The sequence below is a fragment of the Vombatus ursinus genome, unplaced genomic scaffold, assembly GCF_900497805.2.
Source record: "Vombatus ursinus unplaced genomic scaffold, bare-nosed wombat genome assembly UNPS02009770.1, whole genome shotgun sequence".
Classification (NCBI taxonomy): domain Eukaryota; kingdom Metazoa; phylum Chordata; class Mammalia; order Diprotodontia; family Vombatidae; genus Vombatus; species Vombatus ursinus.
This window is the reverse complement of record NW_020949548.1, coordinates 13,428,136-13,455,913: the sequence shown is the minus strand read 5'-3', so window position 1 is coordinate 13,455,913 and position 27,778 is coordinate 13,428,136. Positions and strand designations below refer to the sequence as shown.

The 27,778-nt window shown below is 39.0% G+C and overlaps 1 protein-coding gene across 1 annotated transcript in view; it reads right to left on the bottom strand.

Annotated features, from left to right (window-relative positions):
- Positions 1-27,778, bottom strand: part of SBF2 (SET binding factor 2) — a 485,589-nt gene that overhangs the window by 19,060 nt on the left and 438,751 nt on the right. Inside the window, exons 34-35 of the mRNA XM_027852565.1 lie at positions 25,398-25,583; positions 10,279-10,405 (exon numbers count right to left, since the gene is read on the bottom strand). Of these exons, the coding sequence (XP_027708366.1) occupies positions 10,279-10,405; positions 25,398-25,583 (313 nt within the window). The remainder of the gene's footprint in view (positions 1-10,278; positions 10,406-25,397; positions 25,584-27,778) is intronic.

Sequence of the window (27,778 nt, the reverse complement as noted above, 5' to 3'; positions counted from 1 at the left end):
TTTCTAGTTCTGCCCTCTGGGGTCATGCAGAAGAAATCTAATTCAGCTTCTCCAATATTTGAAGATAATTGTCATGTCTTTAAATCTTTTCTCCTCTAGGTTAAACATTCCCAATTCCTTCAACTTATACTGATATGACATTTTTTCAAGGCCTTCCATCATGCTAGTGACCCACTTCAGATACTCTCCAACTTATTAATGCCCTAAAATGTGGTGCCCAGAGTTGAACACATGACTATTGGTGTTCTTTGATTAGAGCAAAAAACACCAGGACTATCACTTACTTAGGCCTGGACCTTCTACTTCTCTTAATTTAGACTAAGATCTCATCAGCTCTTTTGGCTGCCATATAACTCTGTTGACTCATATTGAATTTGAACTCCATAATACTCAGATTTTGTTCAGGTAAATTGCTCCCTAGCTATATGCCTACTTATTTTGTACTTGTAAGTTGACTTTATGAGGACAAGTCTAAGACTTTACATCTATTCCTATCAAATTACTTGGCCATTTTCAAATTTTTTTTTTTTGCTTTTTGGTGAGGCAATTGGGGTTAAGTGACTTGCCCAGGGTCACGCAGCAATTAAGTGTCAAGTGTCTGAGGCTGGATTTGTGGATTTGAATTCAGGTCTTCCTGACTCCAAGGCTGGAGCTCTAGCCATTGCGCCACCTAGCTGCCCCATTTTCAAATTCTGCTGCCTACACTTTAGCCATTCTTCTCATCCTCTTCCTGCCCAATCTTTGACTATGCCCCTAGCGCCCTAGGCTCTTATAGGTGAGTTTCCACTATGATTTGTCTGGAACGAGGCCATCATGCCACTTCCTGGCTATTTCTGAACCAATTCACCCTATGTATAAACTTCCCCTCCCCATGTATTGTCTTCCCCCAAAGGAATCTGCATCCCCAGCATTTGACACAATGAATGGCATATGCTTTTTTTTAAGAGACTTTTTTTCAGTTCCAAATTCTCCCTCCCCTCCATGAGAAGGCAAGAAAAACAAAACCTACTATAATTATGTAATCACACAAAACAAATTTCTGCATTAGTCATGTTCTTAAAAAAAGCATAAAAAAAAAGAAAAGAAAGAAAAGAAAATATGCTTCTGTCTACACTCAGAGTCTAGCAGTTCTCTTTCTAGAGGTGGACAGAATGTTACATCATGGGTACCTTGGAGCTGTGGTGGGTCATCATGTTGATCAGAATAACTAAGTTTTTCACAGTTGATCATTGTAACCAATATTGCTGTGTATTGCTCTCCTGGTTCTGTTCACTTTACCTTTCATCAATTCAAATAACTTTTCCCAGGTTTTTCTGAAATGATCCTACTTGTTATTTCTTATACCACAATAGTATTCTACCACATTCATACACCATAACTCATTCAGCCATTTTTCAATTGATGGGCATCCCCTCAGTTTCCAATTTTTTGTCACCACAAAAAAGCTGCCATGAACATTTTTGTATATATGAAACCTTTTCCTCTTTCTTTGATCTCTTTGGAGGATAGACCTAGTAGCTGTATTGCTGGGTCAAAGGGTATGCACAGTTTAGCCTTTTGGGCATAGTTTCAATGTGCTTTCCAGAATAGCTGGACCAGTTCACAACACCATCAGCAGTGATTATTTTCCCACATCCTCTCCAGCATTTATAATTTTCCTTTTTTGTCATTTTAGTCAATCTGATGGGTGTGAGGTGGTACTTCAGAATTGTTTTAATTTGCATTTCTCTAGTTATTAATGATTTAGAGCATATTTTTCTCATTGCTATTGATAGCTTTGCTTTCTCCCTCTGAAAACTGCCTATTCAAATCTCTTGACCATTTATTAACTGGGGAATGGCTCTTATTCTTGTAAATTTGAGTGTGTTCTCTATATATCTTAGAAATGAGACCTTTATCAGAGAAACTTACTATAAAGACCCCCTCCCCCAGTTTCCTGCTATTCTTTTAATTTTGGCTGCATTGGGTTGTGCTAGAACTTTTTAATTCTGTGTAATCAAAATTATCCATTTTACCTCCTGTGAACCTCTCTTGTTTGATCAAGAAATCTTCCCATATCCATAGATCTGACAGTTAATTTCTTCTCTGCTCCACTAATTTGCTTATGATAGCACCTTTTATGTCTAAATTATAAGCCTATTTTGAGCTTATCTTTGTATACAAGGAGAAATGTTGGCTTATGCCTATTTTCTGCCAGACCACTTTCTAGGTTTCCTAATAGTTTTTGTCAAAGGGCGAGTTCTTGCCCCAGTAGCTGAAATCTTTGGTTTATCAAAAACTAGGTTACTGCATTCATTTGCTTTAGGATTCTGTGTATCTAATCTGTTCTACTCTGATCAACGCCTCTACTTCTTAGCTAGTACCAAATTCTTTTGATGATCACAGCTTTGTAACATAGCTTGAGATCTGGAAAAGTTATACTCCCTTCCTTCCCATTTCCTTCATCGATTCCCTCGATATTCTTGACTTTTTGTTCCTCCAAATAAATGTTCTTTTTTTTTTCTTTAGCTCTATAAAATAACTCTTTGGTAGTTTAATTAATATGGCATTGAATAAGTAAATTTAAGTAGTATTGTTTTTTTAAATTATGATGGCTCAACATATTCATGAGCAATTAATATTCATTCAATTATTCAGATCTATATTTGTGTGATGAGTGTTTTCTACTGTGTTCATATAGTTCCTATGTGTGTCTTAGCAGGTAGACTCCCTAGTATTTTATATTGTTTGTAGTTATTTTAAATGGAATTTCTCATTTTACCTCTTCCTGCTTGATTTTCCTTGTAATAAACAGAAATGCCAATGATTGTTGATGCAATTTTAATGAAGTTATTGTTTTAACTAATTTTTTTAGTTGACTCTTTATTGTTGTCTAAGTAAACCATCAAAAAGTGATAGTTTTGTTTCTTCTTTTCAATGCTTATTCCTTCAATTTTTCTTTTCTTTTCTAGCATTTCTGGTACAATAGTGAATAGTAATAGTGGTAATAGACATCCTTGCTTTGCCCCGATCTTACTGGAAAGGGTTCTAGTTTTTCTCTGTTACAAATAATGCTTGTTCTTTGTTTTAGATAGATACTATTTATCATTTTAATGAAAATTCTGTTTATTCCTGTGATTTCCAGTGTTTTTAATAGGACCAGGTATTGTATTTCCTCAAAAGTCTTTTCTTAATCTATTGAAATAATCATGCTATTTTTGTTGTGATTTCACATTTTTCTTCTTTTTTTCTTCTTCAGACTTTTGACTTTGTTTTATTATTTCTTGATGCTTCATGTAATAATTAGCTTCCATTTGTCCAATTCTAATTTTTAAGGAGTTTTTTTTTTCTGTTATATTTTGACTCTATTTTACAAAGCTGCTAATTCTCTTTTTGTACCTTTTTTTTTTTTTGGTATAGCTCTCATTTCTTTTCCCATTCTTTTCCCTCTACTGATCTTGTTTTTTAAAATAATTTTGTGCTTTTATTAAAAACAAAACAAAACTCACATCTTTAACTCTACTAAGAACTTTTGTTGGGCCTGTGTCCATTCTGCATTTTTCTTTGAGGCTCTGCTTATAGATGTTTCCAGATCATTGTCCTCTTCTGTGTTTGTTTTTGAGTTTCCCTGTCACTATAGTATAAATATTGCTAGGTACAAAGTATTTATAAAGTACATTATAATGTAATTCCCTTGAAGCCTGGGACCACTGTTATTGCCTTTGTATCCCTAGTGCTTAGCACTGTGCCTGGCACCATAGCAAGAGCTTAATAAATGTTTGTTGATTTGATGTGAATTGAAAATAAAAGAAAATTTATAAATTTAATATAAATTTTACTTTACACATATAGTATGATAAATATAGTCCTAGCAAAATCAACAAAGCTTGCTCATTACATGTGATGAACTAATTTCAAATTATGTCAGACCTTGAACTCACAAAGGATGCAACAAAAATGGTTGCCCTTATTGAAGGGAAACTATGCATGTTTGAATTTCCCACTTGTCTGTAGTGTTCCCAGCTGAAATCTTGAGTGTACTGGCCAAGAATACTGTGCCATGGCAAAGTCACTCATTGTCTCCACTCTGGATCACTGGCACTGGCCTTCTTACTGTTCTTTGAACAGAAGACTCAATGTCTCAAGAGCTGGTGCCTTCTCTGGGTCCTTCACACTTGGAATTCTCTCCTTCATCTCTTCTTCTTGGCTTCCTTCAAGTCTCAGTTAAAGTCCTACTTTCTGTAAGAAGCCCTTTCTAGTCCTCCTTGATCCCTTTGAGACTACCCCAGTTTATCCCTTCTCATATCATCTCCCCACTGAACTGCAAGCTCCTTGAGGGCAGGGCCTGCCTTTTTGCCATTCTTTGCATGTCCAGCACTTAGCCCAGTGCCTAGCACATAGAAGATTCTTAACAAATGTTTGTTGACTCAACTTGACTCTTTAAAGCTTTAAAATTGGGATCTCTTTTAGCAGAGCTGCTAGCCAAGCCAGCCACTTGACTGAGGTTGGGTATTCCCCCACTTTTGTTGAATCTTTGTGGGATTTACCTAATGGCTCTCCTAACTATGCCTGGGGGACAGTTTTGCTTTCATGTATGTGGAATCATGGTGGCCAATAGTAGCAGTGTCTTTGTGGTGGGTGTAATATAGAGAGCAGCAACTTGGCCATCACCAGTTGTCTTGACTTTTGTTCTGCCACGGACTTCAATAACTCTGGAAGACAGAGAGGCTGATGACTTTGTGCAACTCTGCTTCACTTAAATCCAATTCATGTGCAAATCAAGACATTACCCATTACATTGTGATGTCATTGGTCTCTTGGAAAATGAAGGATAAACAACAGAACACTATAGTAGCTCTTTATGGTCCGGTTCTTTTTTGGTTTGCTCGTCCTTCCAGTCTACTTCTTGACTTTGGGCTTTATATCATTGTTAGGCTCTGCTAATGTCAAGGAGTGATGTGTGGTCTGAGCTTGTGTTTTTATGTACTTCCGCTACTTTCACAGCTAAGTTTGGAGACCTGGAGGTTTTTGGTGCTTCTAAGGTTATGTGATCAGGGGAGAGGCTCACTGCTCTCTTGGTCTGAATTTTGTGATTTCCTGACCCAGGTTTGGGTCTGTTGGCTTGTACATTTCAGTAGATTGCTGCTGGACTCAGTCCCTGTTAGCCTGCTGGGAGGCTTTGCAGGATTAGAGAGACTGAACTGCTTGATTCCCCTTTGGCCTTTGTTTCCTGGCCAAGTTATTCCACTGCAGGCCTATGTGTGGGGCTAAATGTTAAAACTGAGTCCTTGAGGACTGAAGGACTTGAGAGTTAAAACTCTTGGCTCTTGGGCTTAGAGCCACACTGCTAAGTTTTTGGAACTTGTACCATGATCTGTACACAGACAGGACCTCTTTTGCTTGCAACTATACCTCTTCACCCTGGAACTGTGGTAATGAATAACAGGGCTGTCAGACAGCCCTCGCTCCTGCTCCCAGTGTTGGTTCAGGGGTCCTCTGGGGTCTCTTTCTGCCCACTTGCTTTCCACCCATGTGTACTAGAATGTTCTCCACTGCTGCCACCGGACCATGTTCCTGGCAGCCCCTGCCCCAATATCTGCAGACCTCTCTATCTTCCCAAACTGCTACAGGGCTGGAAAAATGACTTATTCTGACTTTTTCTTGGCTTTACCGATCAGAATTCAGTCTAGTGTGTTTCCGAGGTTGTTGTATGTAAAGGATGTATATTAGGTGAGTTGGACAAAAATGCTGACTCTTACTCTACCTCCATATAGGTTTTTATAAATGCTTTTTCATTCAATTATTTGTTCACTCATTGCATTTCACCTTATTCAATTCAGGCCCATATTCTAGCTTGCAAAAATCTTTTTAGATCCTGACTAACATTATCCAATGTTAGTTATCCTTCTTAGCTTTGGGTCATTTCCAACTTTGATAAGCCTGCTATCTCTACTTCTATTCATGTCCTTGATCTGGGCTAAACCTAAACTCCAGAAGTACTTCATGACAGACCTCTTTCCAAGCAGATAGTTAGATCCTTAATGACTGCTGTTTGAGTCTAGCCATTCCACATCTACTAAATGGTACTATTGTCAAGTTTACTTTATTCCATCTTGTTCATTAGCATGAAAACCTTTGTCAGATGCTTTGCTAAAATCTAGGCAAACTAAACTATACCTAGAGTGGTTCCCTGATCTTTCAGTCTAGTACTCCTGTCCAAAAAAAAAAAAAAAAAGGAATGAGGTTAGTCTGGCATGATCTGTGATTTAGAGAGTCACGTCATCTCTCTGACCCCTGCTCCCTTTTCTAGATGTTCATCACTCCTCCAATACTACATCCTCGATGTTTGCCAGGAATTGAAGTCAGCTCACTGGCCTATAATATGCAAACCCTACTCTTTTCCCTTTGTTGAAAATCAGAACAATGTAAAATCATATGCTGTACCCCACTATATAATTAGAATTTTTTTCCCAGTCTGTACTTGTCAGACATGAAACCATTTTAAGGAGTTTTCTTAATTGTTTAACCATTTATATACACCTTAAATAATGATCATGGTGATTTCAGATGATAGAGAATAGATGTGGTTTCAATCCTGAAGCACCAAACTTAAAAAAAGTTGATAATCAAAGACATATAATTCATCATGCTCCATGTAGCTCTTTTATATTTCCTAATGAATTAAAATAGGCTGTAACCCCTTATCACATTTTGCCTAGAATAATTCTATAAGTAGATTGGGCAGGCTGGGGTATACTGGACTGGAGACATGGGATATGTTGGTTACTTGATAATTAAGAGTGGTGCCTCATCTAGGAATGACTTCTTGCTATGGTATGGTTCAAATGACTCATGTCAATGAACAATTTATTCATTTATCAGAAAGGAGTGGCTCAAGCTTGTTTTAAAATTCCTGCTCTGCTCAATTACCTGAAAGCCACACCAAATATGCTATGATTGACAGGACTTCATTTAGCCACGATGAATGAACTTGTTCATCCATTTAGCCTTAATGCAGGTAGAGAAACAGGGAAGGTTCCTGCCCATTATGTCATACTACATGTAGGAGATTGGCTGTGGTCACCTTTTGGAAGAAAGGATTGGAGCTGTATTTGAAGATACAATATCCTGCCTCTCATACCCTAACATGAGCTCTTCCCCTTCAGCACATGATATTTGCTGGTAGTTGTTGGTGAGTGAGATGAAAAAGGTCAGTTGGGAAACTTGAAAAACAAATCACAGTTAGATCACACACCCTTTTACATTATCAACACCTTTAATAATACTTAAAGTGTTTGGGCATGTAGGGTTAAATCTTCCAAGGCACACATTTGACATCTGTTAGTGTATGATCAAGTCTTTAATATTCTATTATATAATTATGTGGATGGGTCCTTGACTCTTACATTCTTTTTTTAAATAGTATTTTATTTTTTCTAATTACGTGTAAAGACAATTTTTAACATTAATTTTTAAAATAAGAGTTTGAATTCCAAAATTTTCTCCCTCCCTCTTTCCTCTCTCTGCTCCCTAAAATGGTAAGCAATTTGATATAGGTTATATATGTGTAATCATGCAAGACATATTTCCATATTCTGACTCTTGCATTCTTGACAATGGTCAAGGACAGAGAGCCAGTTATTCCCTCAAGTGTATTATTAGTGATTTACTACAGGTATTCCTAAAAATCCTTTTAACTCATTAGGAATAGGACTGAGAGAGGTTGTGGTACAGTGGAAAGAGCAATGCACTGGAGGTTAAGAAATTCCAAGAAGAGTGAAATAAGTAGAACCATGAGAACAATGTACATGATGACCTCAATATGTGAAGGAAAAGTATAAAGACTTCAGAACTCTGCCTCTACGACGGATCAAGATTTCAGAAGGCTCATAGTTAAGCATATCTCCTGCCTCTTGACAGAAAGTTGATGGACTAGAGGTGTGAAATGAGGCATACATTTCAGACATGGCCAATGCAATGACTTATTTTGATTGATTATTTTTATTTCTTATGGGGAGGACTCCTTTGTTGGGGTGCAGGGTGAGATAATGGAAAGTAACACAGATGGAAAAAAGAGAAACATTTAAAATAAGAAATACAGGTTCTAGTCTCACATGTGTCACTAGCTCTTAGCGTTTACTTGGGCAAGTTAGCTCCATTCTCTCAGACCATTTCCCCAGCTTGTACTAAGCAATCTCTAAAGGTTCCTTCCAGGTATGACATCCTATGGCTCTATGATTCTAAGAGAAAAAACAACAGAATGGTCTTCAACGACAAATGTTTTTCATAGATCTTAAATGGTGATAAGTTTTCACAAGTGGCTTCACCAGTCATAGTACTACTTGATGTGAACAAATAAATGTACTGCGTCATATTTTCATGATGACAGAGTAAATGAATGAATGAAAAAAACATTAAGCACTAGCTCTATGTCAAGCTCTATGCTAAGCTCTGGAGAGATAAACGGAGAAACAGAAACAGTCTCTGCTCAAGTGTTCCTATTCTAATTGAGAGAGGCAATACGTCAAAGGTGCCAGAAAGGCCCAAAAGTCTTAAGGGTTCCGTAGCAGGCAGGACGATAAGGCCCAGGAATCCTTAGGGTGCATTAGGAGGTCAAATTAAAGTGCCTAGGGGTCTGGAGGCTGCAGAGGAAGGGCAGATGGTAAGACCCAGAGGATCTTAAGAGCAACTGCAGGGCAGAACATACAGCCTGGTAGGCCTCCTCACCAGAAGGACTGGAGTAGTTGACTCCTATCCTATCCACACTGTGTAAACAAGTCATTTTGCTTTTCTTCACTAGTGGTCCTGACAGGGTCTAAGTGGTACAGGGGTTGTGAAGGGAAAACAAGTGGGGAGGCTGCCAAAACAAGTGGCCAGTTTAGTTAGTTTAAACAACCACTCAGATTCCTCTTGGAAAGGCAAGGAGCTTGTGTGCTGTAACTAGCTTTATTCAGACTTATTACAATAGCTATACTTGGGAATGCTAAATGAGGCTTTCTGATTATGTTCATGATGATCATTCTCTTAGGCAAAAGTGAAAATTTAAGGTGGACATGTGGGTGGGAACTTTGTGACAGACTGTTCAACTTCTGGTTAAATAAAGTCTTTTTTTTCTGTGTTTGTGTCTTCTTTCACAACATGACTAAAATGGAAATATGTTTTGCATGACTGCACATGTATAACCTATATCGAATTGCTTACAGTCTCAGGGAGGGGAGGAGGGAGGGAGAGAATTTAGAACTCAGAATTTTAAAAAATGAATGTTAGAAATTGTCTTTACATGTAAATTGGGAAAAAATAAAATATTATTTTAAAAAAGATGGCACTTATCAGCACATTAAACAAGTAATCTAAATTTATACTGTTTGTTCTTCTACTAATGTCTTCTCCTGTTGCGACTTGTGACGTTGAGGTGACCTTGAAGGCTCTGTTGAGAACCCCAGCAATAGACTGTTTGCTGTCATTTGAAGTGAAGAGACGCTCACCACCAGAATTTTGGCCACCAGGCAGGAGTGATTATTTTTGGTCAAAGCTATTCATGAAATTATTTCTAAAGGTATAAAGAGGGCTGAAATTCGTGCTGGATAAGACCACAGGTCAAAGGCAATCTCAGAGGGAAAGTACTACTAGCACTGAGGGGGACCAGGAAAGGTTCCTCATAGAAGAGGGGATTTCAGCTGAGTATTTAAGGAAGTCAAGAGGCTGTGAAGGAGATCTTTGCTTAAACTTAAGCTTAAGTCAAATCAACACCATCAATAAATGGTTTTTTATTTCCTCCTACAAAAGCCCCCCAAGTATGAATATTTGGACATATGTTAATATACAAAAAATACATTTTTCAGAATAATTAGATCCAGAATAACAGCAGCCACAAGAAGCCCATTAAGTATAATTTCAAAGAATTAGAATGTGAATTACAGAAACCTTTTCTCAAATATAAAATTAAAAAATCATCCTGGGACAGTTTCTTCTCCTCCCTCTTCAAGGTAAAGAACCATAGGGATGTTCTTATCACAGATGAGTTTGCTTGAAGTACAGTGATGAACAGTTATGTGAAATTAGTTGATGTAATGAAGTGCAAAGTAGTCCTACTTTTGTATTTGTTAGCTTGAGATAGTTTTATCTCATTCTCAAGAATAAAATATTTGCCTTGAAGAAGAACTATGTGGAGCTCAAAATCCGGTCTTATATGGCTAATTTAAGGCAAAATTGCCCCACTACAAAACTCCCCTGGCTTCGTCACAAGAAAAACACACAAACCTATGGACAGAGGTGCAAGGACTATATGCAGATACATACCATGCTCTAATCGCTCATGGTCCGAGTTCAGAAGAAAGGTTTTAAAACGATTGGAGACGTAGTGGAAAGCCAGGAATTTTAAGTAATATTGATTGAATTCAAATTCCATTGGATATTGGTTGTGAACCTAGAACAAACAAAGAGAAGAGTGATCCATGTGATAAAACAAAATTGTCACCTAGCTTTATGGAAGATCTCAAAGAAGAACCTGAGACATCATGGTCTCGGGTATGTTCACACCACTTCCACACAAGTATGTCCCCAAATAGACTCATTCATCTAAATTCATTTAATTTTTAAGTAAATATTTTCTGATCGTCTCCTATACACAAAGCATTGTAATAGGTTTGTCCTTCAGGAGCTAATACAGGAAACAAGATACATAAACAAATAACCAGAATATGAGGTAGAATGTGACAGGTGTCATATGACTGGCACATACCTATGGATGTGCACAGATAACAAGTGGTGTAAGGATTTAATTTCCTCCTCTGAATGAATAATGAAGAATGACGGGGTAGGATTGAAAACTTCTAAGATGCCCTATAGTCCTGATAGTCTGAGTTTAGCATGGGGGAAATCAAGGTGGTTTCTGCTGATAATGGAATCTGACACTTCTATATGGCTTTATGGATAGAAAAGAAGTGTTTTCCAATGATATTGTTACTTTTGATCCTCTCAACTCTGTGAGACAGGTAGGGTATTCATGGAAGATAGAAGGGTTTGAGAGGAGTTTTAAAATAAATGGAGCGGGGCAGAGCCAAGATTGTATAGTAAAGGCAGGGATTCACCTGAGCTCTCTCAAATTACCCTGTGAACAATGTTAAAACAATGCCTCAAAACAAATTCTGGAGTGGTAGAACCAACAAAAGGATGGGGTGAAACAATCTTCCACCACAAGACAACTTGTAAGGTCAGCAGGAAAGGTTTGTGTCACTGGGATGAGAGTGGAGTATAGACTAGTGCAGGACATGCCCTGGAAACAGGACTCTGTTGCACTGCCCATATTCACTTCTGGGTTGCAGTCCCAGGTCAAGCACAGGCCAGGAGAGCAGTGACTACACCTCTCCTTAGATCATACCACCCTGAAAGAACTGAGAGCTTGCAGATCCCCAGAGCTAGCTCTGAAAACAGTGGCATGAAAAACCTGAAGCTTGAAACAGTGTTCCCTCAACACTGGGAGCAGAGTCCAACTTTAACATATACTTAAAAGTAAAAAAATAAGCTGGAAAATGAGCAAATAATAGGAAAAAAACCTGACCACAGAAAGTTACTATGGTGATAGGGAAGATCAAAACACAAACTCAATAGAAGAGAGTTGAATCAAAGCAAAGCCTCAAAGAAAAATGCCAATTGGTCTTAGGTCCTAGAAGAGCTCAAAAAGAATTAAAAAAATCAAATAAAAGAAGGAGAGGAAAAACTGGGGAAAGAAACGAGAGTGATGCAAGAAAATAATGAAAAAAGAGTCAATAGCTTGATAAAGGAGACCCAAAAAAATACTGAAGAAAATAACACCTTAAAAAACAGAATAGCAGGGCAGCTAGGTGGTGCAGTGGATAGAGCACCGGCCCTGAAGTCAGGAGGACCTGAGTTCAAATCTGGCCTCAGACCAAACATTTGACACTAGCTGTGTGACCCTGGGCAAGGCACTTAATCCCAATTGCCTAAAAAACCAAAAAACCAACCAAACAAACAAAAAAAGATAAAGTACTAAAACAACAACAACAACAAAAACAAACAAACAAACAAAAAAACCAGAATAGGCCAAATAGCAAAAGAGATACAAAAATCCACTGAAGAGAACTCCTTAAAAAGCAGAATTGGCTAAATGGAAAAAAAATGTACAAAAATTCACTAAAGAAAAGTAGAACAGACCAAATGGAAAAAGAGGTACAAAAGCTCATTGAAGAAAATAATTCTTTAAACATTAGAATTGGGCAAGTGGAAACAAATGACTCCATGAAACATCAAGAAAAAATAAAACAAAATGCAAAGAATGAAAAAGACAGAAGAAAATGTAAAATATCTCATCAGAAGAACAACTGACCTAGAAAATAGATAAAGAAGAGATAATTAAGAATTGCTGGACTACCTAAAAGTCATGACTAAAAAAAAAAAAAAGAGCCTAGACATCATCTTTCAAGAAATTATCAAGGAAAACTGTCCTGATATCCTAGAACTAGAAAGTAAAATAGAAATTGAAAGAATCCACTGATCACCTCCTGAAAGAGATCCCCAAAGGAAAACTCCCAGGAATATTATAGCCAAATTCCAGAGCTCCCCGGTCAAAGAGAGAATATTGCAAGCATCCAGAAAGGAGTAATTTTAATATTATGGAGTCATAATCAGGATCACACAAAATGTGGCAGCTACCATATTAAAGGAGCAGAGGGCTTGGAATATGATATTCCAGAGGACAAAAGAGCTAGGATTACAACCAAGAATCACCTACCCAGCAAAACTGAGTATAATCCTTCAGGGGGAAAAAAATGGAACAGAGCTGAATAGGAAATTTAACTTTCAAATACAAGACTCAGGAGAATCATAAAGAGGCAAACATAAAAGAGAAGTCATAAGGGACTTGATATGGTTAAACTGTTTACATTCCTATATAGGAAGATGAAACTTGTAACTCCTAAGAACTTTATTGTTATCAGGGCAGTAAGAAGGAGTGCATATATAAGGCACAGGTGTGAGCTGACTATGATAGAATGATAGCTAAAAAAATAAAATTAAGAGGTGAGAAAGAGGGATACATTGGGAGAAGGGGGAATGGAGAGGTAGAATGGGGTAAATTATTTCACCTAAAAGAGGTATGAAAGAGTTTCTACAGTGGAAGGTAATACGGGGGTGGGTGTGGTGGGCAACACTGGAACCTTACTCTCATCAGAATTGGCTTAAAGAGGGAATAACATCCACATTTAGTGGGTATAGAAATCTATCTTACCCTACAGGGAAGTGCAAGAGGAGGGAGATAAGAGATGAGGTGGTGGTATGCTGGGAGGGGGAAGGTTGAGTGAGGCAGTGGTAGCCATCATGATTTCAGACAAAGCAAAAGCAAAAATAAATCTAATTAAAAGAGATAAGCAGGGAAACTATATTTCGCTAAAAGGTACAATAGACAATGAAGTAATATCAATGATAAACATAACTATACAAAAATTGACCATGGATTAGAGCATTAAAATCTCACAACCAAATGCTAAAAAGCAGAAATATTAAATATATCATTTTCAGATCATAATGCAATAAAAATTATATTCAATAACGGGTTATGGAAACATAAATTAAAAATTAATTGGAAACTAAACAATCTAATCTTAAAAAATGAGTGGGTCAAAGAACAAATTATAGAAACAATAATTTCATTAAAGACAATGATAACAATGAGACAACATAGTAAAATTCATGGGAAAAAATTTATATTTCCAAATGCTTACATCAATAAAATAAAGAGTGAAAACAGAGAAAGAAAACTATAGACCAATCTCCCTAATGAATATCAATGCAACAATTTTCAATAAAATACTAGCAAGGAGATTACAGCAATATATCAATCATACACTATGACCAGATGGGATTTATACCAGTAATTTAGGGCTTGTCATCCTCTTCAACGAAATTATTAACTGTTCTGTCCTAATATATGGTCACTTTTTGGGTAGGTGCAATGTACTGCTGAGAAAAAGGTTTATTCCTTTCTATGTCATTCAATTTTCCCCCAAGGGCTTTCTGAGGGCAGTCTGGCAGGGTCAAATGTAGGCTTTTTCAAGATGAGGAGACCTGGGCATGGCTGGATATAAAGAGGAAGAAGCCAACATAGAAGAGATTGAAGATAAAAGAGAATAAAGGGAGAATTTGAGGAACAAAGTCCTAGAGGAGATGGGAGGGCAGAGGGTCAAAGGCAATGGTTTTTGAAAAGGGCTAGTCTTGGAAAAGAGGAGGGAAGGAAGAAGGAGATAAAGGAGGAGCTATATGAGGTGGAGAGGGGAGAAGGTGAAACAAATCACAGCTGGCCTTAATTTTTTTTCTGTAAAAGAGAAGGCAAGGTTATCTGCTAAGATTGAGGAGGTAGGAGTGGCACTGGGGACTGCAGAAAGGTGGAGAAATTTTAGAATAGTCATTGAGAAGATTTTGCTAAGGGTTCTGGGATTCACATAGATTAAATGTTTAAAGACACATTTAGAAGGTAATCTGGCATTAGCAGAAGATGGGTTTAATTTCTAGGATTCAAATGGACCATCCGACTGAAGACTTATGATATATTTTCCTTCCAGGACCAAGACGAAAGAGGGAGGGAGGGAGGGAGAGGGGAGGGGAGAGGGAGGGGGGGGAGAGAGAGAGAGAGGGAGAGGGAGAGAGAAAGAGAGAGAGAGCGAGAGAGAGAGCACACAACTCCAACTTCATTCTACCTAAGCCAAAAAATATTTTTGTTGGAAGCTAGGACATCTTTGGCTGGATGAATAAAGTTCCAATCATAATTTTACTCTATTAAAAAGTTGTTTCAAATTAGCACTGCAGTTGGAATTTTCAAAAAGCGTTTGCAAAAGTCAACTTTGTTCTTTCTTTAAGTTGATCATCTCCAAAATGCATCTGGCATCAAATATATTCAATTGTATTTTGCAAGCCAAGGTAAACTTGGTGCTTTATAGTATGTTAATTACTCCAAAAGGAAATAGGAATCCAAAGTCATATATGCCGTTTCTGCATGTTGTTTGCCATAGTTTACACAGTTGGACCTTAATTTCCTACAGTGAAGAAAGGCTCCTTCAACATGTTTTCAGCCTGTTTGTTAACTGGATCATGGCTAAAATGCTCTTACTTTATCTAGAAAAGACATGGAATTCAGAAAAGGCAATAAGAGGACAGTCGGACCCCTAATCTAACAGGCCCCAGATCAATTGCATACCTGGACAGTGAGCTACCACTCTTGCTAGCTGCCCCAGATGTCTCACTTGCATAGACAAGAAAATTTGCCTCAAGAAACAGGGCCATAACTCCCTGTTATTAAGTTGTTAGTAGAACTGATGGAAAAAAGCCCTTGATTTGAGAGTTAGAAGATCCAGATTCTGGTCCCAGCTCTGCCTCAAAGTTTCTCTAAGCAAAGCACTTGGCCTTTCTGGGCCTTACTTTCTCTCTCTGTGAAATGAAGGTATTGTACAAAATGATCTCTAGATTAAACCAGACTGAGATACTATGAACATGCCTGAGGAGCAACAAACTATGAAGACTGAGCGCACATGAACAGAGGTTAGCGTTCGAATCATACAGCACTCGCTCAAATTAACTTGACATATATTTAGTAATACGTAAATTCTCCTGCTGCATAGTAATTCAGTGTAATTAGCAAGAAGTTCATCTATCATGACTGTAATTAGCATCATTCCTAGATTTTCCCTTCTTTGTTAGTATTCTAGTATACACAATCAACATGCAGGTTGACAGTTTGCCTCCATATGACACAGAATCTAATACTAAATGCTCGAGACACACTGACATTCAGGCCTGAGTACTAAAGACAGACGATCTAGATCCTGATTCTGTAATACCTGAGACTGAGCTTCTGTAAACCCCAGGACAGTGGAGAACTTCATGTCCTGTGTGGTCCTTCAACAATACATCAAGCTAGTCTCTACCCTTCTACCACTCCCCAACAATTGTGTGGATTCCAAGGTGCCTGGCTAGCCAGGGGCCACAGGCATTGCACTCAGAGCAAGTTTACCTGCCACATTAGCTGGTGGGCTTCCCATAGATTCCTGCTGTTGGATACATCTCTATCATACACTTCATTGGCATGAACAAGTCAATAGCTGACAACCATTAGGAGTCAGACTTGAGGCCTTGAAATTCTTATGGTAAACAAAACACTTTTCCTCCATTTGTTCTAAATCTAATGTGCCCTCACAAGTACAAGGCTTCATTAAGTTAAAAGATGACTCTTATGTGGTTTCAAAGAAAATTGTCAGAGCTGGAGTTTGAAAGACAGAAGCATTTCAATGATATCTCCTAATATGGAAGGAAAATAGAATATCTCAGTTCTTTAGTAAAGGAATATGAAGTGGCTCTTGGTGAACTATGTATTTTACATCATTTCTGACTGTGTATCATTAAATACTTTCCTAAAGTGAGAGGCCAAGATGATGGCTATATGGGCAACTAATGAAGCCCATCAAGTTAAACCAGAGTTCTCACAATGAGGATTTATCATGCTATTGCAAGCACAGACTTCAAGCTACAGATGATTTTAGAAAAGAGTCTAATACCAGATGAAAATCCAGTCTAGAGGATTAATGTGGCCCAGGAGAAAGAGCAATAGACTTGGAATTTGAGGTCCTGGGTCTGAATCCCAGCTCTAATACTTAGCAGCTATGTATCCTTGGGCAAGCCTCTTCCCAGATCTGGGCCTTAGATTCCCTTTCTGTACATTCTGTACATTCCATTTCTGAACATTCAGGGAACTACTTTCTTGAAGCTCAGCCATTCATTCTATGACTCCACGGGTGGACCAGGAAGCCACGATACTGCTGCAGTTTGTGCTCCTTCCACCAAATAAAGGAAGGTGCTCTTTTATGAAGCTCAGTCTGCATTAGCTGTGCCTGTGCAGGCTGACAGCTGAAAGCTGAGACACAGGTTGAGTGTTTGCTCCACTTCCACCGGCTATATCCCATCTGGCAATGCCTCAGAAGAGCCCAAATCTATACTCCCTTTTACAGCTTAGCTGACACTTCGTGACACCAACCAGAGGACTCAAATCTTGAATGAAGTCGATTACCTCCTCACTTTTTTGAACAGCCCTAATTAGATTGCTGGCATTTGGTGACTCTGTCTATAGACGCATTGGCATGAGCCAGTTTCATTAAAGCTCAGAAGGCAAAAATGTGCTGTAGTTATTTCTTTCTTTCTTTCTCCAAATTTGTCCTGAAAGCATCTGTCAGAATTCCAAAGGAGAACTCTGACATACTCAGAGAAAACAGATTCCCTGATAAGGTAGGCCTTTTTGCTGGCACGTAATTGGAAAAGCAACCTACTGTAATGATTGGCTCTTGGTAGTTTGGTGATTGTCCTTCTGACTTGAGTCCCATTGTTGAAAGCAAACAAAGCTTCCTGTAATGACATCACTTTAGCCAAACTGTCATTTGGAGGAGAAACTTGCCAGATGTTGCTATTATGAAACAGTGATTTAGCATTTGCAATTCAGCTGACACCTGGAGCTATTGGCATCAACAAGAGCTTTTTGTGCCATGAGGCAGTTCTAATTTAAGAGGCAGAACTTCATGTGTTTTCTTTGTAATCTGATTTGAATGCATGGACAAGCCCAAGTACTGGCTCACTGGATTGCTCTGAGGCTTCGGTACATGAGTGTGAAAGAGTTAACTGGTGGAGAAAACGGGTAAAGGGGCATGTTTTCATGGGTCGTGGTTTCTTTCAGAAATTATTTTGGTAGCAACCTTTGGTGTGTTGGGTTAACTTCTGGCAGCAGACAGGCCAACCGGAGTATGCCTGTGACTTTGATGTCTCCCTGAAGTTCACTGGAAAGGGAACCCGACGAGGCATTTCCTCTCCTTGGACCAGCCTGCTGGAGGTGACTGCGTGCCTCCTTAGAGCGAAGTCAGTCAGAACAGAGAGGACACTTGTTACCAACGGTTCTCCTAGGCCCCCGCTGCTTCAGGGCAAAATGGTCCAACTTGAACATCAAACAAGCTGCTATCTGAAAGTCACAGAACGCTCTGGGAAATAACAAAAGCACATTTTGGATGCTCTAATTAAGGAGGCCTCCCACTTCAGCTGAAGTTATGGTTAAGGGAGTTATTAAGTCAGAAGAGAGTGTGATGAAATTTGAAATTATGCTGAAAAGTCTTAAGGCAGCTATGTCTATTCTTTCACTGTGCTGGGTGAACCCTTAATATGCAATACACGAAAAACAACTTGTCTTTCATCCCAGAGTCAAACAACCTAACAAAAAAATACTCTTTTAAAATGGATTTTTCTATATTAATGTAATAACCAACAGAGCCATAATAAGCCTGATGTAGTAGAAAAAGCAGAGATCTGCCACCTCTTAGTTATGGCTTTAGAGCAAGTCATCTGGCCTCTCTGGATCTCAGTTTCCTCATTTGAAAAGTGAGAACTAAATAATAAAAAGTGAGACCCCCTTAGGGTTGCCATCAGGCACAAATGAATTAATGTATTTAAAGCACTTAGTAACTATGAAGTATTATATTAACTTAACAGAAATAGTAGTGGGAAACATCTCTGGTGACAGACAGCTCCGGTTTATGCCTTATTTAATATGAATAGTCAGAGGTATTTGCCCCTCGCATGGACAGCATTCAGCATCATGTCCACAGAGAAGAGGGAGTGAACCCAGAGAGGGAAGTCTTCCATATGCTCCTGTATGCAGATGACACATTTTACTAACTGCATCAAGGCCCAGAAGACCATGGAACCTCCTAAATGAGATTCATGAATATTTTGTGATAGATTGGAAGCCTGGGGGAGTTAGACCACTTTTATAAGTCCTTTGAAATTCTTGCCCATTTGTTTTTCCATATAACTTTTGTATTGATTTTATTTGGTTTTATGAAGAAAACTTTTGGCATTTTTATTGGTCTTGCATTAAATATATAAATTAATTTGATGAGTATTGTCATTTTTACTATAGTAAACCAACCTATTCATAAACACAGAATGTTCCTCCAATTATTTTAGTCATAGTTTCATAGTTTTATATGCATTTTTAACTAAATTTCTCTCTTGATGACTTCATCAGCTCACATGGCTTTAATTATCGCAATGCTAATGATTCACAGATCTTTATATCTAGTAACAGTTTTGTTCCTGAACTCCAGTTATGCATAACAAACTTCTTATTGGACATTTTAAACTGGATTATCATTGGTATCTCAAACTCAACATGCTTAAAATAGAACTCATTATTTTATCTTGAGAGAAATTTCTGTCTCATATTAAGCCAATTATTAAAATTGGGGAGACCCAAGCTTTTTTCCCCATCCTATTTCCTTGTCCAAAGCCCAGTCTTCTCAAGGGCAAGGCTGATGGAAAATAGGATTAACATTCTTGTCATTCTGGGTTTGCTACTCCACCCAACTAGATCAGACTTCTAATCTAAAATGAATTTCTTCCCATTGCGCTCAAGCTAATTTGGGCAGAGGTTAATCCTCAATCTAGGTAGCCCAAGGCTATGGGTGGTCTGGGTGTAGAGGTAGTACCTTTGTCCAAGATGTCATTCTCCCAGCCCCTCATTAGACGAGGCCCACCTATCATTACTTGTTAACCAATTAGAGTTGATTGCCACCCTCTGGAACACCCACTCTTCCAAGCTGTCAGCCTTCTGCCACGATTGTCTTTGATCTAAGAGAGACTGCCAAATGCCCATTTCTTTTATTAATAAAATGATTAATTATCCAGAAATTATGTCTCTCACACTTCTTAAATGTCACAATATCCCAAACCCATCATTCTTTCAAACTTCACTGTTTCTGTCTAGGGTACTACCATCTTCCCTGTGACCTTGGTTCACAATATTGATGTTGTCTTCAAGTTGTCACTGTCACTCATACGATGTTTCCAATCGGTTACCAGATCTTACTGTTTCTGCTCTAACATCATCTCTGTATGTCTCCTTTTCTTTTTTTGCACTGATGTGAGCTCCACCATCACTTAGGTCCTTATTACCTCTTGCACTGACTATTCCAACAGCCTCCTGACTCATTCTCCCTGCCCCAAGTTCCTCCCTACTCAAATATATCTTCCATACAGTTGCCAGAGTGATTGTTCCTAAAGTGCCAGCATGGCCATGAATATTCTAGAGGGTTCCTATTACCTCGAGGATCAAAAATAAACTCTTGTGCTTGTTTGGAATTTATAGCTTTTTGCTACCAGGCCTCATCCTCTATTTTAAGACTCGGGCATCAATCCTTTTTGCTCACAGCCATACTGACCTTCTTACTGTTCCTCATACATGATGCCTGTGTGTGAGACAGATGAAGTTTCCTCAGTACTAAAACTCATAAATCCTCTTTGTACCCCCAAAGGATGAATCTGCAAACATTAACCTGTTCTCTAATTCCTCTAGCAAGGTAAAAATTTCGAAAGACCACCAGGGGCTTCCTGCTTACCTGTCTCTAGGTGGGATTTCTAAATGGCTATCAAAAGTCCTCCTGATTCTTTGTCTTTAGGCAGAAGTTCTGAATGGTTATCAGAAGTCCTCCTGATTCTTTGTCTCTAGGCAAATATTTCCAAATTAAGGGTCTTAGATTGTGCACCCCAAAACCCAGCCAATGGGAAGAAGGATTCAGAAATGGGGAGAGGGTTCCGCATTAGGGTCTATATAAACTGCCTTTGAGCTGCACTCCCTTGCGCACCCTGGTTGGAGCCATCCTGAGCGATGCTGAGTGTATCCTTTCTCATGAGAAAGCAATAAAACTCCTTTTTGCCTTTCTTAAGAAAAAGTCTCTGATTTGATTATTTTTGGGGTCACAAACACCCCACACACCTGGAATGCTCTGCCTCCTCTGCTTGTCCTCTCCTGATCCCCCTGGGAGCAAGGATTTCCCCTTACCCAGATGTCTTGTATCTGTTTTGCATTTATACGATACACACACACATAATACATGTGAGTATATGTGTATATGTATATATGTGTGTGTATTCTTCCCTCCTTAGATTGTAAGCTTCTTGAAGGCAAGGACTTTTTAACTTTTTCTTTGTATTTCTCAGAGCCTCTTAGGGCACCAGGCACATATTAAATACTTAATAAATATGTACTGATTGACTGATTAAATTAGTTCTCAAATATTTAACAGTTTTTGTCATTATTGTAAATGACTTTTTTCTTTTTAAAGAATGCTTCCTTGATCTTTATTGCAAATAAGAATGTGAATGATTTTTGCAGGCTAATCTTATATCTTAAGATCTTGCTAAATTCACTGATTCAATTCATTTTTTGATTCACGCTGCTAGGTATTCTAGACATTCTAGCATGTCACCTAAAAAAATAATGCTATCTTGATTTTGTCATTTGCAATGTTAATCACTTAAATGTTTTTTATGTGTATCTCACTGAAACTGCCAGAATTCCTAGTATCCAATGAAATGAAAGTGGAGAAACTCAGTATCTTTTTTTTTTAATCTGGTTTGGATGGGAATATTTGGAGTTTTTAAAAATTGTGTATTATGTTGGCTCTTGGTTTAAGGTAGATTTTTTTTATTGTGTTGGGGGAAAATCCCTGTATTCCTATTCTTTTAGATATTATAAGTGATAATATATAAGCAACAATTACAAATTTATGGAGTTTTTTCCCAATTTACGATGGATAGTCAAAAAATACAATTTCCAAAAAACAGAAATTGCCAATATTCACTTGAGAAAATGCTCAACCGTGCTAATAATCAAAGAGCCACAAATTAAAACAATTATCAGTATCATTTCACACTCTTCAAACTGAGGGGGGAAAATTAAAAGCAATAAAACTCAGTGTTGGCAAGTTGTGGACAAATAGGCATACACACATTCCTTCACTGCAAGTGGAATCGCAAATTAACAAGATCTTTTTGGAAAGTAGTTTGTAGGTAGTATGCAGTAGAAGTTACATTTGATCCAAAAATGCTATTTTTGGGAATATATACTGAGGGTATTGTAAAAAACTAAAAAAAGCTATCTATTCACATATTTTTATAGTATTCAATGTAACTATAGCAAACTGAATGTGTAATTAGAGGGGAATTAAATAAACAGAGGTAATAATATAATGCAATTTAAGATTGACAAATATAAAGAACATAAGAAAGCCCTTTAAGAAATATTACAGAATGAGAAAAGTAGAACCCAAAGAGTACAAACTGTGACCACATCAGAGGAAAGTAAGTGGAAACAAGCAGCCAAATAAAGCACTCTGATAAAGAGTTAGTGGGACAACTGGAAAAGCTATGGTGGTTTCTGAAAGTGGAAAGAGCAGTGGACATTAAGGGCTCAGGAAACCTGGGCTCGAATCAAGGCCCTCTCTCTTGCAGGCCATGTGAATTCCCTGCTCTTCTGTGAAACAAGTGTTGGACTAGGTTACAGAATCAAAGGAATTAGAACAAGGAAATAAATTTAAATGTAACAAGTTAAATTGGTCCTATTGATGTTTCATATTCAATGTTCACTGCTTCATTCCTCTCCTGAATCTTGGGACTTAGGCCACCATGTCACAGCGGCCTTTCTTCCACACTTGCAGCCCCTTCCTCTGATGGGCTGATTCCTCTAAGAGCCTCCACTTTTAGGAAGTGACCAGGTCAGCCATGTTCATCACTTCATTCCTCTCAGGCTCTTCTCCTAACTCTCTGCACTTTCTCTCCCATCCAACCTCTTGTCCTTTCACTGTTCAGGTTCCTTTTATATGCTGTATTTCCCCATTAGAATGTAAGCCGCTCCAGTAGGGGCTGTTTTTCTTTTTGCCTTTCTTTGTATTCCTAGCACTTAGCATAGTGCTTGGTACAAAGTAAGAGCTTAATAATGCTTGCTGACTTAATACTTAAGTTTATGATAAACCATGAAAAATTAAATTCATAAACACAAAAATGGTAACCATCTACACAAGAAAAACCAAGCAGATGAAAAATCCCTGTCATCCCAACTATGGTTTGCAAATTGGATAGATAGCTTACTGTACTTGTCTACCAGTACACATATTTTGGAAATACATTGCAAATGGTGTTTCCAGAATTAAAAGGCAGGAAGAGAGCAGTCTTCTCTGAAAGACACTTCTTTTCAACACCAATGTTCTTCTGGTGATGCTACATAGCTGGGAATAAGGGAAAACCACTATTTCCAACAAATCAAAAATTTAAGTTTCCCAGCAGAGGTGTATGGTGAATATAAATGATCTGTAGCAAATTAAAAATGACAAATTATATGTAAGAAGTGGCATAAAAGACATCCACAAAGAGATCTCTGGCCAAACAAGGGTGTGATCTAGCCATAGAACAAGAAAAGCTGTTAGAAAGAAAAGGACATTGGTACTCACATGATAGCAAAGAGACCTAGAAGAAGACGTTCACCAAACTAGGTGAATGTATGGGAGGGTATGGACAAGAAAAAGACAAGATGACACCGTGTAGATGAGTTATGAGTTACGTCATTAAAGGAACCACCTCCACGAATTAGTGTATGAGTGCTGTAGAACTGAAATAACAAAGACTAAACACACAAAGAGAGAGCATAGTGTAGGAGCCAGAGTACTAGACTTGAGTGTGTGCTACATGCTCTCTGTATGACCGTGGGGGCAGGTCACCTTCCTTCTCAGTCTCAGCTTCCTTCTCTGTATTATGTTGGGCCAGATGCATCTCCAAAACCCAAACCCTAATAGTAACTGCTTTCCGTGGCTCCAGGATTCCAGAAGCTATTATATATCATACTGTGTGAGGATTAGTTCATTCTAATTTATATATTGTTTAAACTACCCCTTGGTGTGCTTGGGATGTAGATTACTTTTAAATGTATAGGTCACATACTCCCACCCCCCCCTTCCCCCTGCCCTTTGATAACATCATCTTAAAAGTGCATCCAAGGTTCTAAAAAATTATAAATGTACTTTGGAGAAAAACATGTTGGAATATGGGATGACGATTACTTTTGTATATTGGCCTCACGTATTTTAATGAGTCAGGCTTGGAATCAGAGTCATTTTCCATTGTTTGCGCTATAGAATTTTTCACTTTTAAGTTGTTTCTTAAAACAGATCTTTTCTTTACATGTGTCGTAATATCTGAATGCAGCCTAAGAGACAGATCTCCCAGTAGTACAGTGGAAAGAGTTTTGGAATCAGAAGACACTGGTTTGAAACCTAGCTGTCATCTATTTCCTCGATGACCTTGGGCTAGGAACATCTCCTCTCCTCGGTTTCCTCATATGTAAAATGAGATAGTTGGTCTAAATGATCTTTAAAGTCCCTTTCAGTTCTAACCTCTTTGAGTTTATAAAGCAGTCCAACACTTATTTTACAGAAGAGGGAAAATGACTTGCCTACGTTTGCACAGCCAGCTAGTGCCTGGGCCTGTATTTGAAGCCAGGTTTCCTGAATCCAAGTCCAGGGCTCTTTCCACTATAAGGTACTATTGTCTGCATGGGAATTAAGACGTGCATTGTTTTCCTGGGAGCCCAGCAAGAATGCTTTTCCAGAAAGCATGTTTGATCTTGACCTGCTGGCAAAAAAAAGCAATTTGCAGGAAGACTGGGATTTCCTTTGATGGAAAATGGATGTTCCTTTTTCTGACAGAGGGTTTTTTTTGGGGGCGGGAGGGGTGATCAACTTCACCAGATGCTGCTTACATACAGTCAGAATTACTCAATAGACGTTTTCTTAAAAAAGCCTGGTCAAACAATTTAATGCCAATCAGCCTTGTTCTGAAGACCAAGTTCCCGTTCTGTGGCATGAAAACATTTTCATTTTTCTTACTGACAGAGACATTGAAGATTAATACATGTCACAGTGGCTTGCTCTTCTTAATAATAATTACAACTAGCCAGTATCAGTCCATCAGTTTCTTCAAGAAGTTCAACAACTGGGGCAGTTAGGTGGCACAGTGAATAGAGCTCTGGCCTTGGAGTCGGGAGGACCTGAGTTCAAATTCAGCCTCAGACACTTAACACTTACTGACTGTGTGATCCTGGGCAAGTCACTTAACCCCGATTGCTTCACCAAAAAGCAAATATATATATATATATATATATATATATATATATATACATAAATTAAAAACCTGTTCACAAAAAAAGAAGTTTACAACTTCAATAAGTTGATAAACTGAGGCAGTTACTTGGTGCAGTGGATAAAGCACTGGGCCTAGGGTCAGGAAGACCTGAGTTGAAATCTAGCTTTCAGTACTTACTAGCTGTGTGACCAACCCTGGGCAAGTCACTTAAACTCTGTCTACTTCACTTTCCTCAACCGTAAAGTGGAAATAACAACAGCACCTGTTTCACAGGATTTTTGTGAGGATCAAACGAGATAATATTTGTAAAGTGCTTAACACAGTGCTTTGGACATAGTAAGTGCTTAACCAATGCTTCTTCCCTTCCCCTGAAGCCCAGACAAATCCAGCTGCATCATGATTACCTGGTGCACACAGTCCAAGAACTGCAAGAAGATGGGAGCAAAGCCACTGCCCTGACAGTTGAAGGTCAAGTTGCTCCTCTGACTGAATTTATGGCCAAAAGAGAGCCATTCTTTCTCCACCAGCATCCGGAAGCCTGCCAGAGTCCGATAAAATGGGTCGCTGAGCAGCTGGGCGAGGGATGCCACCTAGAACGCAGACAGGGAGGACAGGGTGTTAGCAGCGATCTTGAAAAAGGCTCCTGTGCTCCACGATGATCCCCGTGCGACAGAAGGGTAGTTATAGGGTAAAACAAACACCCCGTGAAAGTACTGCCAGCAGCAGATCAAGTTGGTTGCAACAAATTCATTCATGAATTTTCTAGTAAGTTGTAAAAACTCAAGATCAAATGGGACTACAGTGTTCTCTTTCAGGAAACACAAAATTTGAACCATGGTTGGCTAAGCCAGCCCATGACATATTTGCTTATGGCAAGATTATCAGTAGTACCAGAGGTTAGCTGATAAACCCAGGGATAGGGACTTCAGCAGCAATGGAACTCCACGATGAGCACACTTCCTCTGCCGATGCAGGTCACCCAGAGAGGAAGTCGCCCTTGAGCCCAAATCTCTGAGTCTGGAGATCTGCCCAGATCTCCGCGTTGGGAGGCCCTCTCTTTGCCCTCGAGATGCTGCTGCTCGCGTTTCTAGAGAAAGCACTTTATGGCTTACAAAGTGCTTATCTCATAGCCACCCATAGAATCAGAGAAGCTCAGAGCTGGAAGGGAGCTCAGAAACCATCTAGTCCAACCTGTGCCAGACCAAGAATTCTCCTGACAGCATCCCCAGTGTTATCTAGCATTTACTGGAAGACCTCGGGACCCCACTATTTCCTAAAGCATCCCATTTACTTCTGGATAGTCCTAAAGTTAGGAAGTGTTCTGTCTCTTTGTAATCTCCACCCATGTTTCCTTTTTCTGCCTCAAATGTGAAGGAAAGATCCATGTTTAAAGAAGGAATTTATGGCTCAAAGAATTCAACTGAGCTATGATAATCAGTATGCTGCAGTAGAAAGTGGATTTGGAGTCAGTGGATCTGAATTCAAATCCTGACTCTTCCATTAATGGTGGGTTTGGGCAAGTCACTCAACCTCTTTATGACTTTATGCCTCAGTTTTCTTAACTATAAAATGAGGGGGTTGGACCAGATGACTGACTTCTAGCTCTAAATGTGTGAACCTTTAAATCCTTCAAGTACATGAAGGCAGCTATCTTGTCCATCTTTTTTTCTAATATGTCATTGTCTCTTCTGGTCCTCCTCCTACCTGTCTGCCTCCTTTGAAGGCCTGTCATCCAATTTCTGGTCCCTCAGTGTGAGCATTTCTCAGGGCTCTGTCCTGGGCTCTCTTCTCTCCTCTCTCCCCTCTATCAGAAAGCTCATCAGCTCCTACTGGTTCAAGTCCCCTTTCTACAGATGACTTCCCAAGCTGCCTGTCAAACCCCTCTTCTGAACCTTAGCCCTGCATCAACAACTGTCTGTTGGAAATCTTTCCTTGGATATCCCACAGGCACCTCAAACTCATTATCTTCTCCCACAACCCTTCTCTACTTCCAATTTCCATGTTTCTGTTGAGGGCACCGCCATCTTCCCAGTCACTTAGTTTTATTGCCTCCAAGTCCTGCCTAATGCTTCCTTCTGCCTCACCTCCCATGTCCTATTCACTACTAAGCCTTGTCGATTCTGTCTCCCTATTCCCTTTTTCATCACTTACACAGTCATTACCCTAGTCCAGGCCCTTATCACCTCTTTTGGCACTACTGTAATTGCCTCGTATTTAGTGTCCCTGCTTCCAGTCTCTTCCACTGCAGTCTACCCTCTGCTCAGCCGCTCCATAGGCCTTCTTAAGGCATAGGCTTGAACAGGTCACTCTCCTGCTCTATGGCTTCCTGAGCTAGGCACTGAGGCCCTTTGTAACCTGGCTCCAACTTATCTTTCCAGTCTTCTTTCATGCCAACCCCCTTTAAAAGCATTAGGTTCTGGCTAAGACCCTCCAGCTCTTGCCTCTGTGCATGGGTTATTTCCCCATGCTTGGAACATATGCCTTCATCTCTGCCTCTTGGAATCCTTGTTTTCTTTTGACTCCCAGATCAGATACTGCCCCCTCTGTGAAGCCTTTCCTGATTCCTTCCAGATGTTATTGCTTTCTCTTTCTCAATTTTTCTTCTGTACATGTACTTGTGTACATGTTATATTCCTTCCCTTTCCCACCAATACAATGTAAGCTCCTTGAGGGGAAGGCCAATTCTATTTGTGTCTTTCTATTCAAAGCACCTTAGCAGCGTCTTGGACACAGTATGTACTTAATAACTGTCCATTAAACTGAATGAAAAGGGCTCCAGTTCCTT